The following is a 21,080-nucleotide window of genomic DNA, read 5'->3' on the forward strand; positions in this document are numbered from 1 at the left end:
CAGGCATGAACCATCTCCCCAAACCACTCAGAGAAAGTTTCCTAGGAGCAAAGAGGTTATTTCTGCTACAGAAACTGTGTTTGGTCTTTTTAAGTGTTAAATAATCTTTATTTGGGGTTATACACACCGAAATGGTGTTCAGTAAGCAATAGAGAGTATCTTTAGATACAGAGAATTCTAATTAAGTGGGCATAGTTAAGAACAAAGGTAAAGCCAGGCATGGGGATGCACACCTTTAATCCCAACACTCAGGAGGCAGAGGGAGAAGGATCGCCATGAGTTCAAAGCCACTCTGAGACTCCATAGTGAATTCCAGGAGGTCTGCCTGGGATACAAGACCCTACATTGAAAACCTGAAAAAAATTAAAAATGAAAAAAGAACAAAGCCAGGGGATTTCTCAAACCCTTTTGTCTCCCTGGGCAATAGCTCTCTTGCCTTGCTTCCTCTTCTTAAATTCAGGGCTACTCGAACCCTGTCTTGCCTCCTTGGGCAAGAGCTATGTTTTCCATCCTTCCTTTAAATCTCCCTTCTCTTAAAGCTCTAAGTTATAATATTATTTCTCTGAACCTTAAAAAAAAACACCAAAGACAATCGCTGCCTGGCATGGTGGTTCATACCTTTTAGTCCCAGCACTCTTTTTTTTTTTTTTTTAAATTTTTTATTTATTTATTTGAGAGCGACAGACACAGAGAGAAAGACAGATAGAGGGAGAGATAGAGAATGGGCGCGCCAGGGCTTCCAGCCTCTGCAAACGAACTCCAGACGCGTGCACCCCCTTGTGCATCTGGCTAACGTGGGACCTGGGGAACCGAGCCTCGAACTGGGGTCCTTAGGCTTCACAGGCAAGCGCTTAACCACTAAGCCATCTCTCCAGCCCAGTCCCAGCACTCTTGACACTGAGTCAGCAGCCAGCCTGGGGCTACAGAGTGAGTTCCAGGTCAGGCTGGGCTAGAGGCCATACCCGAAACAAAAACGAAAAAAGGGCTGGAGAGATGGCTCAGCAGTTAAGGCCCTTGCCTGCAAAACTTAACAACCCAGGTTCTATTCCCCAGTACGCACGTAAAGCCAGATGCACAAGGTGGTGCATACAGCTGAAGTTCATTTGCAGTGGCTGGAGGCCCTGGCATGCCCATTCTCTCTTTCGCCTCTCTCTCTCTCTCTGCTTGCAAATAAATAAATAAAAATATTTTTCAAAAAGAAAATTGCTTCCTTATCTCTAACTCTTGCCTGTAATGGGCTAATGAACAGAAATTGAAACTTAAGTAATGAGAATATTTCCCAGTGTTTAAACATCTTCATATACCCACTTACATATAAACTGTTGTTGTTTGTTTCAAGGTAGGGTTTCACTCTAGTCCAGGCTGACCTGGAATTCACTCTGTACTCTCAGGGTGACCCCAAACTCACGGCAACCCTCCTGCCTCTGCCTCCGGAGTGCTGGAATTAAAGGCATGCGCCACCATTCCCGGCTATATAATCTAAATATAAAACCATTTTCAATAGACTGTAAGATAGCATTCCCTATCATTGTGAAAACTTGGACATTACTAATTTCCTCTCTCTTATCTTCTTTCTTTCTCTCTTTGAAAATCAATCAATAAGTAAAATACCAAAAAATTAAACTGGCCAGACATAGTGATATAAGCCTTTAATCCTAGCACTTGGGAAGCAGAGGTAGGAAAATAGCTGAGTTTGAGGCCAGCCTGAGACTACAGAGTGAATTCCAGGCCAGCCTAGGCCAGAGGGAGACTACACGTGGGGATAAAAACTTAAAACTTTTTTTTTTTTTTTTTTTCGAGGTAATCTCTCTCTAGCCCAGACTGACCTGAAATTTACTCTGTAGTCTGAGGGCGGCCTCAAACTCACTGTGATCCTCCTAGCTCCACCACCCAAGTGCTGGGATTAAAGGTGTGCACTACCATGCCCTGGCTTAAAACAAACATTTTTTATCTATTTGTAAGGGGCGAGGAGAGATCATTCCTGAGGGAAAGCATGGGCTTGTCAGGGCCTCTAGGATCTGCAAAAGCTCTCCAGATGCATGTGCGGTGCTGTGCGTCTGGCTTTATGTGGGTACTGGGGAACTGAACCCAGCCCTGCAAGCTTTATAAGCAAATACATTTAAATAACTTCTGAATTATTTTCCAACCCTCATTAGTAGCTGTGGTGGTTTGATTCAGGGGTCCCCCATAAAGCTGTGTTCTAATGCTAGCTCCCCAGCTGACGGAGATTTGGGAATTAATGATTCCTGGAGGGAGTGGATTGTTGGGGGCGGACTTATGGGTGTTATAGCCAGTTTCCCCATGCCAGTGTTTGGCACACTCTCCTGTTGCTATTGTCCCCCTTATGTGGGCTAGGGGGTGATGTCCACCCTCTGCTCATGCCATCCTTTTCTCCTGCCATCGTGAAGCTTCCCCTAGAGTCTGTAAACCAAAATAAAACCCTTTTTCCCATAAGATGCCCTTGGTTGGGTGTTTTCTGCCAGCAACATGAACATGACTACAACAGTAGCTTTAAAAAATATTTTTGGCCGGGCGTGGTGGCGCACGCCTTTAATCCCAGCACTCGGGAGGCAGAGGTAGGAGGATCGCTGTGAGTTCGAGGCCACCCTGAGACTACATAGTGAGTTCCAGGTCAGCCTGGGCTAGAGTGAGACCCTACCTCGAAAAACCAAAAAATAAAAGTAAAAATACATTAAAAAAAAAAAATATTTTTGAAGCCGGGTGTGGTGGCACATGCCTTTATTCCAGCACTTGGGAGGCAGAAGTAGGAGGATTGCCATGAGTTCAAGGCCACCCTGAGATGACAGAGTTAATTCCAGGTCAGCCTGGACCAGAGTGAGACCCTACCTCGAAACACCAAAAATAAATAAATAAATAAATATATATATATATATATATATATATATATATATATATATACACATATATATGGGGGGGAGGGAGGGAGGGAGGGAGGGAGGGAGGGAGGAAGGGAAGACTGGGCATGGTAGTGAATGCCTTTAATCCCAGCACTTGGGAGGCAGAGGCAGGAGGATCACCTTGAGATGACATAGTGAATTCCAGGAGAGCCTGAGCTGCAGTGAGACTCTACCTTGAAAAACCAAAATTTTATATATATATTTGGGGGGTCGGGGAGCAGAGCGAGAGAGATTAAGGGTACACCAGGGCCTCTTGCCACAGCAAGCAAACTTAAGATGCATGTGTCACTGTTTGCCATGAGTTCAAGGCCACCCTACGACTACATAGTGAATTCCAGGTCAGCCTGGGCTAGAGCAAGACCGTACCTCAAAACATGTGTGTGTGTGTGTGTGTGTACATATATACATACATATCCTTGACATAAACCAGATTCCAAGGGCAAATGGCTGTTTTCCTTTCTCATGCCTCCTGGCTTTTTTCTTGCCTTTTTATTTTTTATTTATTTATATATTTTTTGCAGTAGAGTTTTGTTCTAGCCCAGCCTGACTTGGAATTTACTCTGTAGTCTCAGGGTGGCCTCAAATTCACAGTGATCCTCCTACCTCTGCCTCCTGAGGGCTGGGATTAAAAGTATGCGCCACCATGCCCAGCTGCCCTTTTTATTTGAAATAGGGTCTCACTCTAGCCCAGGCTGACCTTGAAATTCACTATTCAGGGTAGCCTCGAACTCACAGTAATCCTCCTACCTGTGCCTCCTGACTGGGGGGACTGAAGACATGCGCTACCACACAATGGCTCTGTTAGATTTTTCTTTTCTTTTTTTTTTTCTTTTAGATTTTTATTTTCTTATTAGAGTCAAAGAGCAGAGGACAGTGTATATGTGAGGTGTGGGTGCGCCAGGGCCTCCAGCCACTGCAAACAAACTCCAGACCCATGTGCTACCATGTACATCTGGTTTACGTTGTACCTGGAGAATTGTACCTGGGAACTTAGGCTTCACAGTAAGCTCCTTAACCTCTAAGCCATCTCTTCAGCCCCTCTTGCCTTTTTATCCTGCCTCAAAAGGAGACAGGTACAATATGAAAGCAGAAATGTCCAAGTGAAGAGTCATTGGTTTTTAGCACAAATTAGACTCTAAGATAGTCTCACAACCATATAATCATTCAGATGTTTTTGAAGGATAGGAGAAAGCTAGCTTCTTTTAGGTAGTTCCAGTTAGAGATTAAGGCTCAGAAAGAATCAGGAGAAACCACATCACTCTGGCACAAGAATGGAACTCTTGGCAGAAATGGAAATTGTGAGGCTGGGGAGATGGCTTAGTGGTTAAGGCACCTGCCTACAAAGCCAAAGGACCAATATTCAATTCCCCAATACCTATGTAAGCCAAATGCACAAGGTGGTGCATGGGTCTGGAGTTGGTTTGTAATGGCTACAGGCTCCGGGGTGCTCTCTGCCTCTTTCTTTCTCTCTCAAATAAATATTTTTAAAAGTTAAAAAAAAAAGAAATGTCCAGCACTCAGTAGGCAGAAGTAGGAGTATCACCATGAATTCAAGGCCACTCTGAGACAATTCCAGGTAGACCTGGGCTAGAGCTAGACCCTACCTTGAAAGATCAAAAAAAAAAAAAAAGTATCTGATTGAGACTGGTCTACAGCGCCCCCTGATGTCCACAGTCTATCACACTACCCCAGATAGCCCAGGTGGGCTGACTGGCCACCCCCCCACAACCCCCCCCCATCTGCCCTCCAAATCTACAAACCAATCCAGCCTTCCCCTTGCTTATAAAGACTCTCCTCCTCTTCCTGTTTTACCCTTTTTTTTTTCCTCTCTCTCTGGGATTCTCCTAGACTTGCCTGATGCTGCTTGGATACATGTGAGTCTGGCTTGCCTCTCACCCAGCCTAGTGGGGAGAGCATTATATGTATGTATGTACGTATGTATGTATGTATGTATGTATGTATGTATATGTTGTTTTTGATTTTATTTTATTTTATTTTATTTTTGGTTTTTTGAGGTAGGGTTTCACTCTAGCCCAGGCTGACCTGGAATCCACTCTGTATTCTCAGGGTGGCCTCAAATTCATAGTGATCCTCCTACCTCTGCCTCCCCAATGCTGGGATTAAAGGCGTGTGCCACCATGCCCGGCTAAGGGAGAGCATAATATTGTTTCTTGGTCTAAAATAATTCTCTGCTTGTCTGTTTCATACCTTGGGGAAACTTCTCACTTCAATTACATGCAGGATTTGCTCTGGTCTATGAATCTACCACACGCCTATTTTCCTTATACTCTACACATGATGCTTTCACTGACTCCAGGCCTGCTACCTGGGTAATTTCTTTAAACTCGGGGTAACAATGGGGGTAACTCTTACTTATTTCTCCTCTGAATTTCTTGGTCTCTGCTTTGCTATTTCCCCTCTTGTCTTTACTTGAGCCTCACAGTTTGCCCTTTTAACTTCCCTCCACAGGCTTGTGGCTCTATTCCAGTTATTTATACCCCAAAACCTCAATTTCTCTTTCCTGAACTTTATAAATCATGCAGTATTTCCACGTGGCAGTGGTTTCCTGACTCACACATGTTTATGACTGTTCTAAACTTCCTAGATCCCAATCTCCCTTAAATAAATCCCAGAATTTGTGAGTTCTCCCTAAATAAACTTAATTCATAATTTATCCTTTGTGAGTCTGTCTTTATCAATTCTTTGATAAAGGTAGGACACAACCCAATCTTGGGGTTGATAAACTTTGAGGACCCTTCCTGAACCCCACAATTTTACATGACTTTTTTTTTTTTTTTTGGTTTTTCGAGGTAGGGTCTCACTCTGGCTCAGGCTGACCTGGAATTCACTATGTAGTCTCAGGGTGGCCTCGAACTCTCGGAGATCCTCCTACCTCTGCCTCCTGAGTGCTGGGATTAAAGGCGTGCGCCACCACGCCTGGCTTACATGACTTTTCTTTAGATTTCAAATCCCAGGCAAAGGGCTAAGATGTCAGAGGACAACTCACAAATGGTGGCTATTGTTGCCAAAGCAAGAAGGTCACCTCATCTCTCCCCTTTCCCTTGAATTAGACCATGCATCACAGAGAGAACTGCCTTGGTCAGTCTTCTGCTGCCTTCACACACATCACATTGGGGAATTTACCAATAAATGGGTTTCTTACTATTTTAGAAATTGGAAAGTGTAAAACAAAAAGAGCCCACTGACTGAGGGTCTTCTGACAGTTTTCCCCATGGCAAAGGGTTACGTGGAGAAGAATTAGGCCTGAATGACAGGGAAGACAAGAAATCAAGCTGATCCCATTCTTTTGATCAGGAACTTACTCTTGAAAGTACAGCATTAATTTATTCATGAGGAGACTTTGCTTTCAAGACCTACCCACTCTTTCATGGTTCCATTTCTTAGTACCTCCACAATGGCAATTAGATTTAAATTTAAGAGGCCAGACATGGTGGTGCATACCTGTAATCCCAGCACTTGGGAGGCAGATTAAAACACTCAGGAGGCAGAGGCAGGAGGACTGCTGAGAGTGTGGGACCACCTGAGCTTCAGAGTGAGTTCCAGGCCAGCCTGGGCTACATTGGGAAATCCTTTCTGAAAAATACAGAAATAAACACCTGGCATGGTGACATATGCCCTTAACCCCAGCGCTCAGGAGGCAGAGGTAGGAGGATTGCCGTGTGTTCAAGTCCACCCTGAGACTACATAGTGAATGCCAAGTCAGTCTGGGCTAGAGCAAGACCCTTCCTCAGAAAACAACTAAAAACCTAAAAAAAAAGCAAGTCAGGTAGGGTGGCTCATAACCTTTAATCCCAGCACTTGGGAGGCCGAGGTAAGGAGCTGGGGAAGCAGGAAGCTGCCATCAACAACAATATCAGATGTGTGAGTCCCAGTTCTGGCCGAATGGCATCTCCTGGTTCCCTCTCTAGGCTTCTATCCCTGACAGCTTCTCTGGTTCAACCTCCTGAATCCATGAACCAATCAGGTCTTGGCCACGCCCCCAAGTCTGTGAACCAATCAGATCTTGGCTCCTTCTGGGTCAGCCCTGAACCAATCAGTCTGGAAAGACTAACTGTAAGCTGGAAAAATGGGTTAATGGTTAAAGGCGCTTGCCTGTTGAAGCCTGAGGACACAGATTCAATTCTTCAGAACCCACAAAAGCTAGATGCACATACTTGCACCTGCGCCAGGAGTTCTGGTTTGGTCCTCTCTCATAAATAAATAGTTTTTTTTTGTTTGTTTGTTTTTGTTTTGTTTTTTTAAGGCTGTAAGGAAAGTAGAAGAGAAAAGTGAAAGAGAACACTGGACTTGATCTCTACAGATAGACTGTTTATTGAGAGAAACAACTGGGCGACAGCTTTCCCGTGGGATGAAGGCTGAAGCACTGAGATAAGCTGATGTTCCCGCTTATAAAGAAGGGTCCTAAGAAAAACAGAGTGCAGTAGATAAGGAACTTGTAACTGCTTTCCTTGTTCAGAATAGGCTTCTATTTAGCCAGGACTGTCTAAAGGAGGATACCCAGATGGTTTCTGGTCTTTCAAGACCATTTGAGCTAAGGTGAGTACATCAACCATGGCAAGCATCAGGACTTCAAGGCCTTTCAGTCTTAGGGACAGTTATTAACTCTTTTTCTTATTTTTTAAAAATATCTTATTTATTTATTTGACAGAGAAAGAGGGAGGGAGAGAATGGGTACGCCAGGGCCTCCAGCCACTGCAAACGAACTCCAGACACATGCGCCCCCTTGTGCATCTGGCTGACGGTGGGTCTGGGGAAATTGAACCTGGGTCCTTAGGCTTTGCAGGAAAACACCTTAACTGCTAAGCCATCCCTCCAGCCCCAGTTATTAACTCTTTCGTTACCTCTAGTTTTCAGGAAGAGTCATGAGCTCTTCAAAGACTAGCCTCACTGGGGAGGCAGAGGTAGGAGCAGTGCCATGAGTTCAAGGCCACCCTGAGACTACATAGTGGAGTCCAGGTCAGCCTGGACTTTTGTGTGTGCCCTAGTCTGAGTACACATCTGTCTGGCTCTCCCCTGTCCAGCCTGGCTGTACAGGGAAGAGCACTTCTCTCTAGTTGGGTGTTTTTCTGCCCGCTTTCTACCTGTGTCATGCTTTGGAGTACCTTTTCACTTTGATTACATATATGATTTTTCTTTGATCTCTGAGCCCTTCACTTTGTCTTAATCTTCTCTGGTCTTTTTGTTTGTTTAAAAAAATCTTTATTAGTTGAGAGAGAGAAATACAGAGAGAGAAAGGCAGATGAGGCCTGACATGGTGGTGCACGCCTTTAATCCCAGCACTTGGGAGGCAGAGGTAGGAGGATCACGATGAGTTCGAGGCCACCCTGAGACTCCATAGTGAATTCCAGGTCAGCCTGAGCTAGAGTGAAACCCTACCTCAAAAATACAAAAAATGAGGGCTGGAGAGATGGCTTAGTGGTTAAGCGCTTGCCTGTGAAGGCTAAGGACCCCGGTTCGAGGCTTGGTTCCCCAGGTCCCACGTTAGCCAGATGCACAAGGGGGCGCATGCGTCTGGAGTTCGTTTGCAGAGGCTGGAAGCCCTGGCCCGCCCATTCTCTCTCTCTCCCTCTATCTGTCTTTCTCTCTGTATCTGTTGCTCTCAAATAAATAAATAAATAAATAATTTAAAAAAATACAAAAAATGAATTAATTAATTAATTAGAAAAAAAAAAGAAAGAGGCTGGAGAGATGGCTTGGCGGTTGAACCTGTGAAACCTAAGGACACCAGTTCAAGGCTCGATTCCCCAGGACCCACATTAGCCAGATGCATAAGGGGGAGCACGCATCTGGAGTTCATTTGCAGTGGCTGGAGGCCCTGGCACACCCATTCACTCCCTCTCTCTGTCTCTATCTGCTTCTTTCTCTGTCACTTTCAAATAAATAAGTAAAAACAAACAAACAAACAAAATGATTCTCTGTATCACAACAAGGAAAACCACTTAAAAAAAAAAAGAAAGACGGGCTGGAGAGATGGCTTAGTGGTTGAGCACTTGCCTGTGAAGCCTGAGGACCCTGGTTCAAGGCTCGATTCTCCAGGACCCACATTAGCCAGATGCACAAGGAGCACATGCATCTGGAGCTCGGTTTGCAGTGGCTGGAGGCCCTGGTGTGCCCATTCTCTCTCTATATCTGCCTCTCTCTTTCCCTCTCTCTCTCTCTCTCTGTCGCCCTCAAGTAAAAATAAACAAAAAAAAAATTAAAAAAAAGAAAGAAAGGCAAATGGGGGTTGGGTGCAGAGGATTTCCAGACACATGCACCACTTTATGCATATAGCTCACGTGGGTACTGGGAAATCAAACCTGGGACCTTCAGCTTCACAAGGCAAACACCTTAACCGCTAAGCCATCTCTCAGTCCTGGTCTTTTCTTTCAAGGGAATCTTTTGGTTCTTATGCTTTGCCATCAACATGTAAATGTATGTGCCTCTTCCAGAGCCCTTCTCCCCCACCCCTGCACCAATATTTCTTTTTTTTTTTCTCAATTTTTTATTAACACTTTTCATGATTATAAAAAGTATCCCATGGTAGTACCCTCCCCCCCCCTTTCCCCTTTGAAATTCCATTCTCCATCATATCCCCTCCCCATCTCAATCAGTCTCTCTTTTATTTTGATGTCATGGTCTTTTCCTCCTCTTATGATGGTCTTGTGTAGGTAGTGTCAGGCACTGTGAGGTCATGGATATCCAGGCCATTTTACGTCTGGAGAGAGCACGTTTTAAGGAGTCCTACCCTTCCTTTGGCTCTTACATTCTTTTTTATTTTTATTTTTTTAATTTTTATTAGCATTTTCCATGATTATAAAAAAATATATATCCTATGGTAATTCCCTCCCTCCCCGCAACTCTTACATTCTTTCCACCACCTCTTCCACATTAGACCCTGAGCCTTGGAAGGTGTGATTGAGATGTTACTCTGTAATTCAGTCACTTCTTTCCAGCACTATGATACCTTCTGAGTCATCCCAAAGTCACTGCCATCTGAAAAGAGAAGATTCTCTATCCGAAGTGAGAGTAGCATTAATATAAGGTATAAATATTAAAAGAAGTGCTGGGCTGGAGAGATGGTTTAGCGGTTAAGTGCTTGCCTGTGAAGCCTAAGGACCCTGGTTCGAGGCTCGATTCCCCAGGACCCACGTTAGCCAGATGCACAAGGGGGCACACGCGTCTGGTATTCATCTGCAGTGGCTGGAGGCCCTGGCAAACCCATTCTCTCTCTCTCTCTGCCTCTTTCTCTGTCTGTTGCTCTCAAATAAATAAATAAAAATAAACCAAAAAAAATTTTTTTTTAAAGAATTCTTAAAAAAAAAAAAGTGCTTACTGGGTAGTTTGATAAGCATAGTATATACATTTTTCCAGACATCAGCAGATGTTACAACCCTAGGGCTCATGACTACCCCTGTTTTAAGTTTTCAGTATCAGGGATGTGTTTTCTCCCATGGAGCGGGCCTCCAGTCAAATTGGAGGGCAGTTGGTTTCCACCATGACAGATGCCCACACCAAGATTTCTTTGTGATGGAGGCTATCTCTGTTTCCCCTCTCCCTTAACAGCTGGGCAAGGAGGAGAATTCTCCCCTGGCTTGAATATTTCAGCTAGCCTCCTTCCTGGATCTTAATCCGCCCTACAGTAAACCTTGTAATTCATGAATGCTACGTAAATAAATTTATTATTTTAAAATTTCTCTTTCTCAGAGTATTTTTTTTTTTGTTTTTGTTTCTCTAGGTAGGGTCTCACTCTAGCCCAGGCTGACCTGGAATTCACTATGGAATCTCAGGGTGGCCTCAAACTCATGGCAATCCTCCTACCTCTGCCTCCCAAGAGCTGGGATTAAAGGTGTGCACCACCACACCCAGCTTAGAGTATGTTTTATAAATTCTTTGTTAAATAAGGAAAGGGCCCAAAATTTGAGGCTCACAGGCCTGGGGTGACCCTTCTTGAGCCCCCAAATCTTACATCACAGTAAGAAGATAATTGCAACAATATGTGTCTGCCTCAGCCTCCCAAGTGGTAGCATACAGGTAGTTGTCTACCACGTCCAGCTTGAAGGTTGAGCTCTTACATTTATATCTTGGATCTATTCTCAGATAATTCTATGTGGTATAGGGTAAGGCCCATATTCATTCTTTTGTTCTTCTGTATTTGCTGAAAAGATTACCCTTTCCCATTGAGAGATCTTGGCACTCTTTTATTTTAATACACACACATATATGTGTGTGTGTGTGTGTGTGTGTATATGTATAATTTTTTTTTTTTTTTTTTTGCAAGCAAAGAGAGATAGAAAAGAAACACGGAGAAAGAGAGAATGAGCATGCCAGAACCACAGCCACTGCAAATGAACTCCAGTAACACTTTGCATCTGGCTTTACATGGGTACTCCAGCTACTGCAAACAAACTCCTGGCAATGCACTACCTTGTGCATCTGGCTTATGTGGGTACTAGGTAATTGAACCTGGGTCCTTTGGCAAGTGCCTTAACCACTAAGCCATTTCTCCAGCCCCATTTTTTTTTTTTCTTTATTTGCAAGCAGAGAGAGAGGGAGAGAGAATGGACACATTAGGACTTCCAGCCACTGCAAATGAACTCTAGATGCATGTACCATCTTGTGCATCTAACTTTGCATGGGTACTGGGGAGTCAAACCTTGTTAGGCTTTGCAGGTAACCACCTTAATTGCTGAACTATCTCTTTAGCCCCCAGTGTGCTACTTTACCCACTCCCAAATCGCCCCTGCCCTGAATTCCTCCTCTCCAACTTGTCTCTCATCTATTGTGATGCAACTTTTCGTATTATTCAGCTCTTGTGTAGGTAGGTAGCATCTGCCACTGTGAGGTCACGAATATCAAGGCCACTTTGTGTCTGGATGATAGCCTTGTAAGTATTCCTCCCTTCCTTTGGCTCTCACATTCTTTCAGCCATCTCTTCCTCAATAGTCCTTAAGCCTTGGAGTGTTTGATAAAGATGTCTCACCTAGGGCTGAACACTCCACTGTCTCTTCTTCTTCTCCTCCTCCTCCTCCTCCTCCTCCTCCTCCCCCTCCCCCTCCTCCTCCTCCTCCTCCTCCTCTTCTTCTTCTTCTTCTTCTTCTCTCTTCCTCAATAGTCCTTAAGCCTTGGAGTGTTTGATAAAGATGTCTCACCTAGGGCTGAACACTCCACTGTCTCCTCCTCCTCCTCCTCCTCCTCCTCCTCCTCTTCTTCTTCTTCTTCTTGTTTTTTTTTTTTTTTTCCTTTGGGTTTTTCTAGGTAGGGTCTTAGTCTAACTCAGGCTGACCTGGAATTCACTATGTAGTCTCAGGGTGGCCTCGAATTCATAGCAATCCACCTACCTCTGCCTCCCAAGTGCTGGGATTAAAGGCGTGCACCACCACGCCCAGCTCACTGTCACTTCTTCTCAGCACTTTGGGCATTTTTGAGTCACCTCAATGGTCACTACCATCTGAAAAGCAGAGCTTCTCTAACCCAAAGTGAGAGTAGCATTAATACATAAGTGGTCATAATATCAATTTCGCCATGGCAAATGATCTCCTGAGCCATAGATCTTTTATTTATTTTTATTTTTTATGGTAGGATCTCACTCTAGCTCAGGCTGACCTGGAATTGCTCTTTCTTTTTTTAAATTAATTTTTGTGTTTTGTTCTTTTTTTTTTAATTTAATTTATTAGTTTTCTTTTCAGTAAATACAGGCAGTTTGGTACCATTATTTAGGCTCATCTGTGATCTACGCCCTCCCATTAGACCCTCCTTGTTAATGAAAATGGGTCATGCATTGTGGAGTTAGCCCCCAGTTATTGGTATGATAAATGTCTCTGCATATCATGACCCAACATGTGACTCTGACATTCTTTCAGCGCCCTCTTCTGCAAAATTTCCCTGAGCCATGTTGGGTTTTCCCCTGAGCCATGTTTTGTTCTTTTGAGATAGGGTCTTGCTCTAGCCCAGGCTGACATGGAATTCATTATGTAGTTTCAGGGTGGCCTCAAATTTATGGCAATCCTCTTATCTCTGCCTCCCGAATTACAGGATTAAAGGTGTGCTCCACCAAGCCTGGCCTGTTTTTTTATTTTGTTTTTGGTTTCTGGAGGTAGGGTTCCACTCTGGTCCAGGCAGACCTGGAATTCACTATGTAGTCTCAGGATGGCCTTGAACTCACAGCAATCCTCTTACCCCTGCCTCCCGAGTGCTGGAATTAAAGGCATGCGCCACCACAAACCTGGCCTGTTTGTTTGTTTTTAACATGTTTTATTGACAACATCCATAATTATAGACAATAATAATAATTCACTAGGTAGTCTCAGTCCCTCCCCTCTCCAACTTTCCCTCCACAAATTCACTGTCCATTATGTCCCCTCCCCCTCTCAATTAGTCTCGCTCTTATTTTTATGTCATCATTTTTTCCTGTGTAGGAAGTACCAGGCATTGTGAGGTCATGGATATCCAGGCCATTCTGTGTCTGGAAGAATGCATTGTAAGCAATTCTACCCTTCCTTTGGCTCTTACTTTCTCTCCACCACTTCTTTGTTCTGTGAAAGAGATGTTTCAGTGCTGGACACTCCTCTGTCACTTCTTCTCAGCATTATAGTACCTTCTGAGTCATCCCAGAGGACACTGCCATCTGAAAAGAGAAGCTTCTTTAACCAAAAGTGAGAGCAGCATTAATATATGGGTACGAACATTAAGAAAAGTGCTTATGCCAGGCGTGGTGGCGCACGCCTTTAATCCCAGCACTCAGGAGGCAGAGGTAGGAGGATTGCAGTGAGTTCGAGGCCACCCTGAGACTACATAGTGAGTTCCAGGTCAGCCTGAACTAGAGTGAGACTCTACCTCGAACAGCTCCCCACCCCCAAAAAAGAAAAGTGCTTACCAGGCAATAAGATGAGCATAACATATGCATTTAGCCAAACACCAGCAGCATTACACCCCTAGAGCTCATGACTTCCCCTATCATAGGTTTTCCGTATCAGGTATGTATTCCCTCCCATGTAGCAAGCTTCTGCCACTTAGCAGTTGGTTTTCCCCATAACAGACAAGCCACTATTGCACCCATTGGCTCATTTTGTCTGGTTGGCCAGACTTAAGGCTTGTAGTGCCCACTGATGACTTCTCTCTCCCATAGGGCTGCATGCAGCATAGAGTTTTCCAGCTTTCTGTCAGCTAGTCTACAGAGAGGAGGTTTTTAGCTCAGCTCCAACTTGATTTCTCAGAGACTTTGCAGCCCAAACATGTGGAGTCTTCAGCAGCAGGGTCTTACCATCTATTCCTGGTGGGAATCCAAGAGCCTTAGCAATGACCTATAATGTTTTGGAGGCATCAGGGACCTCCCTGGCCAACAACTCCCTAGAAGGTATCCTATCCCTGGCACTGAAATTCTTCTAGTAACAATCTATGGCTTCTAGGTACCCAATTGTCCAAAAAAGGTAGGTTTCCACATGGCTTATTCATATCCTCTTAAATTTTGATTAACTAACTCTTCCTTCCTTTTTTATTTTTATTTATTTATTTATTTTTGGTTTTTCAAGGTAGGGTCTCACTCTAGCTCAGGCTCAACTGGAATGCACTATGTATTCTCAGGGTGGTCTTGAACTCTTGCCAATCCTTATACCTCTGCCTCCCAAGAGCTGGGATTAAAGGCATGCATCACCCCGCCCAGCTTTTTGTTTGTGTTTTTTTTTTTTTATATGTTTCATTTACTTATTTATTTGAGAGAAAGAGGCAGAGAGAGAAAGAGAGAGAGAGAGAGAATGGGTGCACTAGGGCCTCTAGCCATTGTGAATGAACTCTAGATGCATTTGCCCCTTGTGGATCTGGCTTAGGTGGGTCCTGGAGAATCGAACCAGGATCCTTTGGTTTTGCAGACAAGTGACTTAACTGCTAAGCCATCTCTCCAGCCCCTTGTTTGTGTTTTTTCTTTTTAAATAATTTTTAAAGGATTTTTATTTATTTATTTATTTATTTATTGGAGACATAGGGCGCACCAGAGTCCCTAGCCACTGCTAACGAACTCCAGACACATGCACCACCATATGCATCTGGCTTATGTGGAACGTGTAAAACCGAACCTGGGTCCTAGGTCCTGAGGCTTTGCAGGCATGCGCCTTAACCGCTCAGCCATATCTCCAGCCCTTTTTTGTGTTTTTTTTAAAAAAATATTTTATTTATTTATTTGAGAGCGACAGACACAGAGAGAAAGACAGAAAGAGAGAGAGAGAATGGGCGCGCCAGGGCTTCCAGCCTCTGCAAACGAACTCCAGACGCGTGCGCCCCCTTGTGCAAATGGCTAAGGTGGGACCTGGGGAACCAAGCCTCGAACTGGGGTCCTTAGGCTTCACAGGCAAGTGCTTAACCGCTAAGCCATCTCTCCAGCCCTTTGTGTTTTTTAAGGTAGGGTCTCACTCTCAGTAGCCCAGACTGAACTCACAGTGATCCTCCTACCTCAGTTTCCTAAGTGCTGGGATTAAAGGCTTGTGCCACTACAGCTGGCCTCAAGATCTTTTTTTTTTTTTTTTTTATTTCTTTTAAGGGCTGGAGAGATGGCTTAGTGGTTAAGGAGCTTGCCTGAAAACCCTAACCACCCAAGTTTGATTTCCCTGTACCCACATACAGCTATATGCACAAAATGGCACAAGCATCTAGAGGGTTTTTTTTTTTTGTTTTTGGCAGTTGCTGAAGGTTCTGGTGTGCCCATTCTTTCTGTGTCTATCTCTCTCTCTGTCAATACTTTCAAATTAATGAAAATACTTAAAAAATTTTCCTTTAGGGCTGGAGAAAGGGGTTAGTTGTTAATGTGCCTGCCTGCTAAGTCAAAGGACCCAGGTTCAATTCCCCAGTACACACATAAAGCCAGATGCACAAGGCACATGTATCTAGAGTTTGTCTGCAATGGCTAAAAGCTCTGGCATGCCTATTCTCTCTCATCTCCCTTTCTTCCCTACCTCAAATAAATAAAATATTTCATAGTGATATTGCCAAAAGCAAGAAACCTAACTTTATGGAATAAATGTATAATCATTCAATACCACCTAGAAATACTAACGCAATTCAGTAGTCTGATATTTTACCAACTTGCAGTTATATGGAAATTGCAGCTTCTCATGCATGTATATATGCATGTATGTAAAATATATTTGTCAATACCTCATCATCTTACCCATATAATGGGGGTGAATAGATCAAAATACATTATATACGTGTATAAAATTGACCAGAAAAAGGCGTGGTGGCACATGCATTTAGTCCCAGCACTTGAAGGCAGGAGGATTGCTGTGAGTTCGAGGCCAGTCTGAGTTAGAGTGAGACACACACTCTTATTTTTCTTTCTTTCCTCCTTCCTTTTATTCTTTCTTTTTTGTTTTTTGTTTTTTTCAAGGTAGGGTCTCACTCTAGCTCAGGCTGACCTGGAATTCACTATGTAGTCTCAGGGTGGCCTCCAACTCACAGCCATTCTCCTATCTCTGCCTCCCAAGTGCTGGGATTAAAGGCGTGGACAACCTGAGCTAGTTACCTTTCATTCTTTCTTATTTGCAAGCAGGTGGGGAGAAGGGCTGAGAGAAAAACAAAGAACGACAGAATGGGTGCCCCAAGGCTTCCAGCCACTGCAAATGAACAGTCATGCGCCACGTTGTGTATCTGGCTTTACGTGGGTTTTGAGGAATCTAACTTGGGTTGTTAGACAATGAAGACAATTGCATTAACCCTTGATCCATCTCTCTAACCCAAGCCCCGCTCTTAAAAAAAATTGTCCATGCTAGGTCCCCAGCTGGTAGCAATCTGGGAATTGGAGCCTCCTGGAGGCGGTGTCTTTTTGGGAGCAGGCTTGTGGGCCAGTCTCCCCTTGCTAGTGTTTGGCACTCTCTCCTGCTGCTATTGTCCCCCTGATGTTGGCCAGGAGGTGATGCCCACCCTCTGCTCATGCCCTCATGGAGCTTCCCCTTGAGTCTTTAAGCCAAAATAAACTCTTTCCTCCCACAAAAAAAATTAAAAAAAATTGTCCAAAAAAATAAGAAAAAGAAAAACAATTATTTTTACAAACATCACCTGCTTAAAAATGACCATCAACTGGGTTCTGCACGTAAGCGCGCCCCCACCCCCCCCCCCCACGGGGCTTATCCAGAGATAGCCACCGGAGCACACTCGCGGCCTCGGCCCCTGCCCGCGCCGAGATGGCAGCGGCAGTTACAAGCCGGCGGAAGCGGGGGACGGACCAGGATGAGCGCGCCCACGGGCCCTCGCCAACAGGGGGCGCTCGCGCCTCCGCCGAGGCGCGCTGGAGTCCTGCGCAGGCGCACGCCCGCCCCCTGCAGGCCCCGCCCCGCCGCTGCGTCTCGCTGGGCGGGTACGCGCGCGCGGGGCGCCGCCGGGGCAGGATGGAGGGCGAGAGCACGTCGGCGATGCTGTCGGGATTTGTGCTCGGCGCGCTCACCTTCCAGCACCTCAGCACGGACTCGGACACGGTGAGCCGTGCGCGCCGTCTCCCTCCCGCGCCTTGGCGGGTCCTTCCCGGCCGGCAGAGCCGCCTCCGGGGCGATCCCTGCGCGCGCTTGCCCGGGCTTCGCGGAGGGCGGGCCCTTCCCGGGAGCCGGCGCTGAGCCGAGAGCCGCCCGCTCCTCCCAGGGCCCTCGTCCCGCCGGCGCCGCTCGGGCTCGGGACGGAAGAGAGATGAAAACAGGTGCTGCCTTTAGAGCCTGTGTCTGGTAAATCGTAGTGATAAAAAAAAAAAACACTTAATTTGATAAATCATATTTGTTCGCACTTTTTCTTTATTTTTTTGGTTTTTCAAGATCGGGTCTCACTCTGGCTCCGGCTGACCTGGAATTCACTGTGTAGTCTCAGGGTGGCCTTGAACTCGTGGCGATCCTCCTACCTCTGCCTCCCTAGGGCTGGAATTACAGACGTGCACCACCACGCCCCCACTGTTCGCAATTTTTTTTTTTTCGAGGTAGGGTCTTGCTCTTGACCAGGCTGGCCTGGAATTCACTTTGTCTCAGGGTGGCCTCGAACTCACAGCGATCCTTCTACCTCTGCCCCCCAAGTACTGGGATTTAAAGGTGTATGCCACTGCGCTCGGCTTAAATGCTTTTGAATCCTCGTGCCTAGCTTGAAAACCACTGGATGAAGTTAAAAAGCAGTTTTTAAGATTACTTTCTAAAACTTAAGTAAAAACCCGTTATAAAACTTGGATGTTGGAAAGTAGTATCTAGTAATAATTGCTAAGTAACTTGATAAACTAAAAGTATTTAAAATAAATCTCCCTACTGGATGAAATGGAGAGTTCTGGCCAAACTAATTTTATTATTTACGTATTTATGTATGTATGTATATTGCAACCAGACAGAAAAATAGGTGTGCCAGGGCCTCTTGCCATTGCAGAGGAACTCCAAATGCATGCACCACTTTTGTGTATCTGGCTTTTAGGTGGGTACTGGGGAATTGAACCTCTTCGCACAGGCTTTACAAGATACACCTTAGCCAGGAGTGGTGGTACATGCTTTTAATTCCAGCACGTGGGAGGCAGAGGTAGCAGGATCATGGGAGTGCAAGGCTACCCTGAGACTACATAGTGAATTGCAGGTTAGCCTGGGATAGAGCAAGGCCTTACTTCAAAAAACCAAACAAAGAAAAAAGAAATGCCTTTAACTACTGGGACATCTCCCCAGCCCTGTTTTTTTTTTGGGGGGGGGTTAAGGAGGGAAGGGTTTTCAAAGTAGGGTCTCATTGTAGCCCAGGCTGGCCTGGATCTCACTCAGTACTCCCCCGTCTATCCTTGAACTCAGTGCCATCCTCTTACCTCTGCCTCCAGAGTGATTGAAGGCATGAGCCACCTTGTCCTACCTGGCCTAACTAATTTTTACAGAAGATGAAATTTTACTGTTAAGCACTATATGTCTTTACTTGCACCTAGAGGAATAATTGAATTATCTCAGAGAGAGAGTGTGTGTGTATGTGTGTGTGTGTGTGTGTGTGTGTGTATATATATGTATGTATGTATATACATACATACACACACACACACACACACATATCTGTAGACTTTGTAAGCAAGCACCTTTAATTGCCAAGTCCCAGCCCATGGCTGTTTTTTGTTTTTTTTTTTTTTTTGTTTCTTGAGGTAGGGTTTCACTCTAGCCCAGGCTGACCTGGAATTCCCTATGTAGTTTCAGTGTGGCCTCGAACTCTCAGTGATCCTCCTACCTCAGTGTACTGAGTACTAGGATTAAAGGCGTGTACCATGTCTGGCTTTATGCCTCTTTTAAAAAGAGAGTGAGATGTACACTACTCTCTCTGGGCACACAGAAAAATATAAAATTCTAAATCCTTAATCTTCCATATGTTTTTACACAAATTTAAATCTGAAAACAAGCATCATTGTTATTTCATACCTTAGAAATTCACTGACTCCTAGAGCGCTTGTGGAATCATAGGGGGAGTTTCATTATGGGCTCCGCTGTCTTAAATACATGCGTAAGAGTCTTCAGCTTCCCGAGTAGCTGTTCTCCCAGTCCCGTAAGCAGGCTTGGCTCCTTTTGCACTGCCCAGCATGGTGAGTGCTTCTACCTGTGCTCCTAACAGTCACTGGCACTGCCATCCACAAGGCTTACTTGACCTGCTTCAGTCCCCGCTCCTCTCTTTCCCTTCCCAAAGTCATCGTGAGATTTACAGCTACCCAATTTATTATTCATTTATTTTTAACTTTTATTTGAGAGAGGAAGAGAGAATGGGCCACTGCAAATGAACTCCAGACACATGCACCCCTTTGTGCATCTGGCTTATATGGGTCCTGGGGAATCAAACCAAAATCCTTTGGCTGCAAGCAAATGCCTTAACTGCTAAGCCATCTCTCCAGCCGTGTGTGTGTGTACACATACATATATGTGTGTGTATGTATATATGTAGGTATGTATGTATGTATTTTTTTTTTTTGGAGGGGGTCCAGTATGGGGTGGTTTTGAGGTAGAGTCTCATTCTAGCCCAGGCTGACCTGGAATTCACTGTGTAGTCTCAGGGTGTCCTTGAACTCACAGCAGTCCTCCTACCTCTGCCTCCTGAGTGCTGGGATTAAAGGCGTGCGCCACCACAACTGGCCTACAGCTACCCAATTTTATTTAACCGTATGCTTTAAAATTAAACTGGAAGCACTTATGTTTCATATGGCCACTACGTTGTAGCATTGTTAAATATGATCAAGACTGAAAATAGTTCTGTTGCTGTATTCCATATCCTGCTTCTTATTTTCTCATAGGAGGGTTTTCTCCTTGGTGAGGTGAAAGGTGAAGCCAAGAATAGCATCACTGATTCCCAAATAGATGATGTGGAAGTTGTTTATACAATTGGTGAGTCACTTATTTCTGTTAGTTTATGTTGGAAGGGATCAGCATGTGTTTTTCTTAGAGAATTTTGTTTTTTATTTTATTTATTTTATTTTTTTGGATTTCTTGAGGTAGAGTCTCACTCTAGCCCAGGCTGACCTGGAATTCACTGTGTAGTCTCAGGGTGGTCTCGAACTCACAGAGCTCCTCCTACCTGTGCCTCCTGAGTGCTGGGATTAAAGGTATGCGTCACCACACATAGCTCTAATTTTTAAAAATATTCTATTTATGTATTTGCAAGCAGAGAGAAACATAGAGATGGGGGACAAAGAAAGAGAGAATGGGCACAGGGCCTCTAGAGCTGCAGCAAATAAACACCAGATGCATGCATCACTGTCCATCTGCCTTTATATGGGTACTGGGGAATCAGACCAGGGACCTTAGGCTTTGCAGTCAAGTGCTTTAACCGCTGAGTCATCTCTCCAGCTTTATATCCTCATTTTTTTTTTTACTTATTTTTTTAATATTTTTATTTCTTTATTTGAGAGACAGAGAATGGGCGCACCACGGCTTCCAGCTACTGCAAACGAACTCCAGATGCATGCACCACCTTGTGCATCTGGCTTACATGAGTCCTGGGGAATTGAACGTAGGTCCTTTGGCTTTGTAGGCAAGGGTCTTAACCACTAAGCCATCTCTCCAGCCCTACCCTAATTTTTTTTTTAAAAAAGCAGTATTTAAAGCTGGGCGTGGTGGCACATGCCTTTAATCCCCAGCCCTAATTTTTTATTTTTACTGAGAGAGAGAAAGAGGCAGAGGGAGGGAGAGAGAGAATGGGCATGCTAGG

The 21,080-nt window shown here is 44.7% G+C and overlaps 1 protein-coding gene across 2 annotated transcripts in view; it reads left to right on the forward strand.

The window, feature by feature from the left end:
• Positions 1-17,254: 17,254 nt before the first annotated feature.
• Abraxas1 (abraxas 1, BRCA1 A complex subunit) overlaps positions 17,255-21,080 on the forward strand; it is a 30,712-nt gene continuing 26,886 nt past the window's right edge. For both annotated transcript variants that reach the window (XM_045143031.1, XM_045143030.1), the window contains exons 1-2: positions 17,255-17,380; positions 20,167-20,257. In XM_045143031.1, the coding sequence (XP_044998966.1) occupies positions 17,294-17,380; positions 20,167-20,257 (178 nt within the window). In that variant the 5' untranslated portion in view covers positions 17,255-17,293. The remainder of the gene's footprint in view (positions 17,381-20,166; positions 20,258-21,080) is intronic.

This window comes from Jaculus jaculus, chromosome 2, assembly GCF_020740685.1.
Source record: "Jaculus jaculus isolate mJacJac1 chromosome 2, mJacJac1.mat.Y.cur, whole genome shotgun sequence".
NCBI lineage: Eukaryota > Metazoa > Chordata > Mammalia > Rodentia > Dipodidae > Jaculus > Jaculus jaculus.